This window comes from Poecilia mexicana, unplaced genomic scaffold (genome assembly GCF_051168715.1).
Source record: "Poecilia mexicana isolate PSO_F unplaced genomic scaffold, ASM5116871v1 scaffold_4, whole genome shotgun sequence".
Lineage (NCBI taxonomy): Eukaryota > Metazoa > Chordata > Actinopteri > Cyprinodontiformes > Poeciliidae > Poecilia > Poecilia mexicana.
In genome coordinates, this window is record NW_028263373.1 from 5,411,956 (window position 1) to 5,420,736 (window position 8,781).

Genomic DNA, 8,781 nt, shown 5'->3' on the forward strand with positions numbered 1-8,781 from the left:
GGCCAATATAAGGGAAAACAAAAGTAAAACAACTAAACACAAGTTAAGATAAACTCCCATCTTACACAACCAGCAACTCAACTGCTGACAATCCAATGAAATCCACTTGTCTGAACTAATTAAGAAGTCTGGACTGAAGCGCCCTCTGGGGCGAGCAACAATATGTTGCCTCACCAGTAGTTCTCCCACAAGATCTGGTCCAAGCCATGTGACGCTAAAGCACCACTCCAGTTGACCTTAAGCCAGGTAAATCATTCGATGACCAGGACAGAATTACAAATAACACAAAATTAGATTAGATGGAATTAATTTAGACTGAAAATGAAACCTGGAGAGCATAGTGCTACTTTTAGTTCAAATGCTGATTGTATTTCCAGCCTGTGAGGATGTACGAAAAATGTATGTCCATTATGCTTTATGCAAGCTGCACAGAAACTCCAGAGTTGTAAGTGGATCAGCAAACACCTGGTTATTATGACATTGCATCACTGGGCTGCAGGAACATTCAGTTACAACCAGACACACAGAGAGGAATGCATTCTGAGGATAAAGAAGGTGACGGTTCACAGACTTGATGGGACTTGTAGGCATTGGTTAAAATGACTACATGATGATGCAATGCATCTTTCTATGCACAGTGACTACGTCCACATGTCTACATAAACTACAGTGTTGGCTGCGTGATGTTTCTCCTCTTTCTATTAGTAATATCCCACAGTCTGTGAAATTTAGGTCAGCTGAGTTGGAAGGCCAATCAAGCGTTCTGACTCAGCCTGCCAATACCAGTCAAACCAGATACTGATAGTTTTGTTAATGTGGAAATGTGCCAAGTCCGGGGAAGCATGAGATGCTTGAAATTTTCAAGACTAAACCACAGTGGACAAAGTTTTTTGCTGCTTATGTACCTTTTTTCCCTTCCACTAAATTTTCCATATACATGCTTGCATGCAGAAACCTGCTTCTTTACAAATGACCTTCTGTGATTAATGCTCCTTGTGATGCAAGTAACCGTCTGCTGGACTTCACTTAAATCAGCAGACTTCCTCATGGCTGTGTGGAAACATCATAGCGAAACCATAGCATTTCTGTTTCTATTGCAACATTCAGAAAATTATACAATTTATTAGATTTCTGTTAGACTGAATAATCAACATTAACACACAAACACTTTAAATGCATATTTATATGTACTGGATCAATATCCAAGTCTGAATTACATTACTAAGATTAATTCAGTTTAGGAAAGATACAAATTAAGAAGTACCTGCCTTTGGATACTTTACAATTTAAAAGTAAAAATCCCTGCTGCTAAGAGATGACATAACTTTGATTATCATTCACAAAGAGATTTTGGAATAAACAGTAACATATACTGCAATCAGGTGCTGCATCTCATGAAATATTTACAAGGAAGCCAGTAAAGACCTCCTGTAGTCTCTACTCAAAATCATTCATCAGGCAGCCAATGAGGAGTCATCTTACACACACAGATGAGCTGAACTGAAAAACAAACTCCTAATATTGAGGAGCCAAAAGCTACAAAGATGTGAATAGAACAAAGTTTATTAGAATCTGTATATTATAGGAACATATTGTGATATGCCCTAATACGAGATTAAACATCTTCACGTTACATTTTACCTCAGTTAATCTGTAAATTATACTTTTGATTAATGAAGAAAACAATAAATTTAACAAATTCTGCACATATTTAATTTATTTTAACATACATTAAATTATTTCAAGTTACGTTTTCCTTCAATTAAGTACTCAACCTTTGCTAAATCATCTTACAGATAATGCAGGTCTATTTACGAAGACTTCCAATGTGAAGAAAATTACATGTTTTCCCATGATCAGAAAGCAGAGGGTCATTACATTATTTAGACGAAAAATCATAAATCCTACCTCTGACGGAGATGATGTAAAAATTCCCTATCCTTTAAATGTTGCAGAGAAACGAAGCAATACATGACCAGCCAGCAGTCCTGATGGGAGCCAAAGTAAACACAGGAATCCCACTTCAGGAATTCCTGTCAACCGCCAACACTGAAGGAATACAAGCCTTTTCTAAGCAACCCAAATCAGCACACACCCCGTCCGTGACATCCACCAGGAAACACTGAACACTGCTATCTGTGGATTCCACCGTCACACTATCTGTCACATAGATCTTGAAACCAGAGCTTGTGAGAAAGAGAAAAAACACACACACACTTCCTGACTCTTAAATCAAGCTTACATTATTGAGAATAATTAACCCAAATTTTTTGCTGGATTCAAGTTTTGCTTCTGTGCGCTGCGAATTAAAATAATGCTCACCTGCCAGACTAAGGACTGATGTTACAAGAAAATCACACAACCTGCTACTCCTCTCAATGCCACTGAAACGTCAGAGGAAGGATTATTGCAATGCCTGCAAAATTCCACAGACCATCAAAACAGTGCACATACCACTGCACTGAGTTATGTGTTTGCACTGCTACGCCTCCCTGTTCAATGACTCCTCTGACCTCACTTACCAGCTGAAGTCTTTTCACTCAAAGAGCTGACTGCATGTTTTTCCTTTTTGTTAGCGTCACTCTGCCGGGGTTTAAACTACAAAGCAGAGCAGTTTCTGCTGGAGTCATTCAAATGCCTAATGATGAAGTCAAGTTTGAGCGATAGGATGATCTCTTTTCAATAAACATTGTTCAAAAGAAGAAATAAGGATAAGGTGGCAATTTAAATCTACCCTGAGCAAGAGAAATGTTCATTCAAGACACAACTGGCACACAGAAAGGTAAGCATCCAATAACAAACTAAGTTTTTACAATCTACCCTTCATATCTCTTTAGCTTCTTCCTCATACTTTGAATACAAGTCAAAATGTCCCTACAACTTTTTCACATTTATGTCATGCTACAACCACAACCGACAATATATTTTATCCAACGTTATGGTTGGGGTAATCAACAATCACCCTTCACACATATAAGCACGAGGCAGGGATGCTTTTCTGCAGCTTGGACTGGGATAAATGTCAAACCTGCTGTAAATGGAGCTAAACAGATAGAAAACACAAAACAAAAAGGCTGCAAAATATTCGAAGCACAAAATTAAGCTCAACTGGATTTGAAGGAGAGCATCTGCGGATATGAATTTTCTGGGTTAAAACTAGGCCATTTCAAAACATTAATACTCTTGATTTAAACAGTTCATTGGTTGTTCTGGCTGTATGTTGTCATCATATTGGCTTAAAAATTAACTCCCGCCTCATGTTGCAAAAAATATCATGCTCTAGGTCAGTGTTTTTCAACCGCTGTGCCGCGGCACACTAGTGTACCGTGAGTGATCGTCAGGTCTGCCGTGGAAATTATCCAATTTCACCTACCGTATTTTCCGGACTATAAGCTGCCACTTCTTTCCTACACCTTGAACATGCGGCTTTTCTGTGGATTTTCCTTCAACCACCAGGGGGCTCTTTAGCAGGAAGTGAATCTTTGGAAGTCAAAATTGGAAATCAAAGAAGAACGCGCTAATTTTCATTTAGAACAAGCACATGCTAGCAGCAGGTACGACGGAGAAATGTTTTCAAACTCATATGATGCAGCTTCTAAGTTGAGGAGTATCGATCTGGCAGTACAGGAGGGAAATAAAGCCGCTGCACGTAAACTCGGCATGAACAAAACCGGATTTGGAGATGGAGAACTGCGTCCTTAATATATCCAGCAGTTATTAGGACGCAGCCCTCTGCTGCCCTCTGCTGGGTCCTTATGGGAAACCGAGAGCGGCAGAGATGCCAGCGGCTTGTAGCCCGGTGCAGTTTATACAAGTAAGTTTCCAGGGGGTGCGGGGGGATGTTCAAAAAATTTGAAGGTACGGTTTATAGTATGGTGCGCTCATAGTCCGGAAAATTCTGTAATTGGTCTTAAAAGATTTTTTGAAAACGAATTAATTATCTGCAAATAATGCCATCTTTGAGTGTCTTTGCTGTAGTAGTGATTAGCGGCGCAATCGCCAGCAGGGCCGAGCGCAAATCGTGTAATGTTATCACTAGATGGCAGCAGGTACAGAGCATTTTACATTAAAACAAGAGAATGACAGTGTTGTGGCACTGTTCAGGTATTTTTGAAGTGGACATGTTAAGTGCAATTTGAAATAAGAAATATAAAATATGATGAAAATAAATGTGTGTGTTTGATTTCTATTCAAAACACTTTGATAAGAATGACTGTTTAGGCAGCTAATCTTTGTTTACATTTTTGGTTGGTGGTGTGCCTCATGATTTTTTCAATTAAAACAATGTACCTTGGCTCAAAAAAGGTTGAAAAACACTGCACTAGAGGCAGAACATTGGCAGAAACAGCCAAACACTTGAATGTGCAACTGCAGTGAAAAACTTGACAAATTTGTCAATGAAAATAAATACATAATTGAAAACCATCCTTTTCCCTCCACTTGACAAATATTGGCTGCTTTATTTGGGCTCTAGCCCAATAAGATACATTGAAATTAATGGAAATATCAAACAATGGACAGTTTCATCAAATAGCATTACTGTACTTCTTCGAAAACTGTCAAGTTGCTGTTATTGGAACTCTAAGACCCCTAGCAGCCCCTAACAACTAAAAAGAGCAAAATGTAAAGACCTGTCCAAGTGAAGTCCTTTGTTAGCCATCCAAACTTAATTTAGATACATAGTTTTGATACTTAATAAAAGGCCTAATATGGCATTCTCCACACCATAACTATTTCAGTGTGAATACGCCCAACAAGGCCCTCTTCAATTAAATGGTGCCGTTTGGGGTGCTAACCATTTTGACTTTTAGAAAAAAAACTGAGGAGAAACCATCATTAGAGACTTTAAAACCAGTCCTACTTTGGAGAGGAGAGGAATAAAAGAAGAAAATCCGAGTGGACATTTTTACTTCGAAACTGTAGCAGCAAACAGCTCTGTAATTAAATCAAAATAACTTAACCTTAATGGCATTGCGATGTTTAAGATGAGGTTTTTGAAACGTTTGTGTAACGAGAACGAGGAAAAACTTTAAAGCTGTTTTTCCCTGTTCAAAATTATGAATCACCGACTTTGTGGCGGTGACTGTTTGGGAAATAATGTCCTAGAAAGCTCGGAATTAGTCGGAGTTTTTTTTCTTTCTTTTACGTACATGCCGCGACATGTAGCTGCTCCCTGAGACGTGAAGAGAAATGTCTTGAGAACACCCAAACTTTTCACAGGGAACAAAATAAATAAGCAGCGGTAACGGAGGAACAAGACACTGAAAAAGTTTCACCTACTTAAAAGGGAGATCCGCGAAGATCCCACAGGAATGCCTCCAGCTTAAAAAACAGACATCTCGAGTCAGAAACGTTATCAATAAGCTATTTTTGATTTTCTAAAGGCTGTTTACAGTGGTCCAACTACTCACTCGTCCATCTGGGAGGAAGACTGCTACAGGGTCTCGAGAAGTAGAAGTAGAAGCCCCTCCTCGCCGTTACAATCTGACTTTAATTAGGAGACGATGGCTGCTGCCTTCACGACCTGTGGGAAGTTCTGAAATTGCTCATCCAGCGACCACAGTTTATGATTTAAAAGTGACGTTGACGGGGAGGAGTGAGATGAGTACGTTTCCACTAAGACGTCCTTCATTGCAACGACGCAGAAGTGATTAACTGGCAACCACACGCTCTGTTAGCAGATAAATTTTAACGCTCACTTCCGCCATCTGCTGTTCAAAGTTAATATTGCTCACATTATTTCTGGTCTGTTTGCCACTTTGCAAATTCCCTGCCCGCCTTAAATACCCAGGCGTTACCATTTCGTCGTTTCCTGCCACAATTTCTGGAACAAAACATGCCATAAATGTTGTACTTTGTCTTGTTAAGTATTTTATTTTGTTTGAGACAATAATGCACTGTTATGTTCATTTTACGTTACTTGGCTGTTTCCAACTTTGGCTATGGATGGATTTAGTCCTTTTGACTCTTTGCCATCTTCTGTTATTGCATTTTTCATACAAGGCACTAAGAATGTTTTTATTATTATTATTAATTATTATTATTATTATTCAGTGTCATTGCTACACAAAATGCTATTTTGAGTTGTGAAGGTTGTCACCTGTAAAACATGTTCCTTTATCTTTCCCACACATCTTGGATATATAGGCATATGTTGTAATTATACCACAGAGAAATAATAAGTGGCAGAAGATTAAACAAATATTCTGATACTAACATCAGTTAAATTACTTGATATAAACATTTTCAAACTGGGATATTACTTTTTAAAAATAAAGTAAATATTTGCATAGGTTTGCCAAAATCAAACTAAATATTTGACCAGTTGAAATATTCAGGTCTAAAGCAATATTTTTAGATGGAAAAATAAAAACAAAGAGAGAATAAATCCAAACTTCTTTATTGTCTTCAAGTAGCTTACTGTAGATTTATTACAATCTCTTAAAATGTGAGTAACCATTTTCAAATTCATGTTTGAGCTGCTTTGGGAGCAACAGTACAGAAGAGAGGTCGCTTCAAGGCCACAGAGAAAAAAATGCTTTCCTCTCATTAGCACAAATTATTACAAGCCTCCAGTGACAGGGATTGGAGCAGTTTATCGGTTCAGACTCTCAGTGGGTAAATCATACATGAGTAAATGGATTTCTGAGCAGCGAAGTACTGGTTACGCTGTGGCGTATCGAGCCGGACCAGGACAGGATCGAAAAGGAGATGACCCGCTGGGGAAATCAGACAGGAACACCGGGCTGTGTGAGGGAGAAGTCTCCGTCAAGCTCTGCCTCTTGTCACGCTTACGCCTCGGGTAGCGGAAGTTAAACGGTGGACGCCGGGCCACCAGGACTCCAATTTCCTCAGAGGAAGAATCCAGAGTCCTTGTGTGCTGTTGTTGGCTTACTGTTCTCTCAGCAGACTCACTGGAAGAAGATAGAAGGACGGAGGGGTTAACCACAACTGGGGGATCTGTAGGAAGAGAGGGCATAGCTGTGGGGTCAATCGGAGCTGGCTGAGCGACATCGGGAGTTGGAGGGTCAGAGGGAATGGGCTGCAGGTCAATCACAGGGTCATCAGGCAGAGGTGGAAAGGTTGGGATCATGGGGTCTATGGGGAGGTCGTGAACTTGCGGTTTTACAGGTTGGACCAAGTCCACGTTCTGCAGAGAAACAGAGAACATTCCACTGAATTATCATATCACCAGCTTGTTCAGACATGCAGCAGAGAGGGTGCCAAGCAACAGTATGTTCACTAAACAGTCACATAAACTACTGCTAAAAACAGCAAGCTAAATATTGACATTAACTTTTCTACAATAATTATAAGATATAAATGGTTAAATTTTACAGCAAAGAAAGAAAAAAAATCTGCTAAATAAATCAGATGAATGAGGCTTACATCACCTTTCAACAATCGAGCCGTTCACAAGTCCCCTAAGAAACATGTTTGATATTTCCCAATTTTGTGTAAAATTCACCATATATTAGTAATTATTGAACAATTTATTCCTGTCATGGTGGATTATGGGCATTTTAGTGCTTTTTAATGTGAATGTTGCATTCTGTTGAAGTTTTAAGTAATTTCATGTCACATGGTTCTTTTATTATTTCTATTGCCATTTTGTTGGTAAAAAAGCTATTCATTTAAATTTAAATTTGTTTAATTGCAAATGAAAAAGTTGCTGAAAAATGTCAACAGTCTTTTCTGTTTATGCTTTCTCTTTGTTCCAATCATGCTGACAGTGTTGTGTTCAAGACCACCTAACCCGAGACCAAGACAAGACCAAGACCAGAGTGTATCGAGACCGAGATAAGACCAAGACTTTTAGGGTCCGAGACCAAGTCAAGACCAAGACCGATCTCGAGTACCACAACACTGCATGCTGATTACTGATTTGTGTTGTTTCCAATGGAAATGACTCTATAATGTGGTGTTAAATACAACAAAACAACAGAACATGAATTTTCTTGTTACTGTACCTGTATCTTATACATCTCACAGGACACCTGGACGTCCGGGTGTTTGCTCATGTCTCCGTACACGGATCCTGTACAGAAACCTGCCGTCTGAGGGACGGGGAAAAAAGACAATTTGTGTTTTTATTAGTGGTTCAAGTATTTAGATGGAGTGTCAGCATAAATATAAATCCTGCCAAAGTTTTGAAATAAAAAAAAAATCCTACGTTGAAGCCTTTTAACTACTCAAAGCTTAAAAATAGAGAATAACTTGTCATGTTAAAAAAAAAAAAACACGTCCAGGGACTGCTGAGGTGACAACAAATAAGATGCAAACTGAAGCTTTGGCAACAACATTAATTACCTTCAAAATGTTAGGAGGGTGGACGGCAGTATTTACTCTCTGGAACAACTTTGTTTAATCTATTCATAGAACACAGTGCATTCATTCTTTGGTGGGTGTTAGTTCTCTTAGTTATTATTATTTTTAATTTTAGACTGAGGTTGTGGAAGATTTTGCTGGGAATAACAGCACCTTGTACATTCGCCTAACAATTCCACACTGAGAAAACTGACAGTTCTCTAATGCAGAAACAAGAAAAATATAATTTATTGTATTTCATTAGTTAAAAAGCATGTTTTCTTGTCTTTCCATTTTTGGAGATTGGTGGAATAAATTGGCCTCTGTGTCATGTCAGATTTATACAAAGCATGGCATAATTAATCTTTTATAAAAATAAAAAAAAAATCTAAACTATCAAGTAAAAATGATTAAATTGTATTTATTTAATAATAATTTTCAGTGCAAGTGTGTCTCTAAATGTGAGTCATTTTT

General features: G+C 38.5%; 2 protein-coding genes across 2 annotated transcripts in view; both read right to left on the reverse strand.

Annotated features, from left to right (window-relative positions):
• The window catches only part of LOC106930783 (G protein-signaling modulator 2-like), a 16,977-nt gene extending 11,402 nt beyond the window's left edge, over nucleotides 1-5,575 (reverse strand). Inside the window, exons 1-2 of the mRNA XM_015008561.2 lie at nucleotides 5,412-5,575; nucleotides 5,281-5,322 (exon numbers count right to left, since the gene is read on the reverse strand). Of these exons, the coding sequence (XP_014864047.2) occupies nucleotides 5,281-5,322; nucleotides 5,412-5,419 (50 nt within the window). The 5' untranslated portion in view covers nucleotides 5,420-5,575. The remainder of the gene's footprint in view (nucleotides 1-5,280; nucleotides 5,323-5,411) is intronic.
• An 809-nt stretch (nucleotides 5,576-6,384) lies between these two features.
• Nucleotides 6,385-8,781, reverse strand: part of LOC106906630 (fetuin-B) — a 7,121-nt gene continuing 4,724 nt past the window's right edge. Inside the window, exons 6-7 of the mRNA XM_014971968.2 lie at nucleotides 7,971-8,057; nucleotides 6,385-7,150 (exon numbers count right to left, since the gene is read on the reverse strand). Of these exons, the coding sequence (XP_014827454.1) occupies nucleotides 6,665-7,150; nucleotides 7,971-8,057 (573 nt within the window). The 3' untranslated portion in view covers nucleotides 6,385-6,664. The remainder of the gene's footprint in view (nucleotides 7,151-7,970; nucleotides 8,058-8,781) is intronic.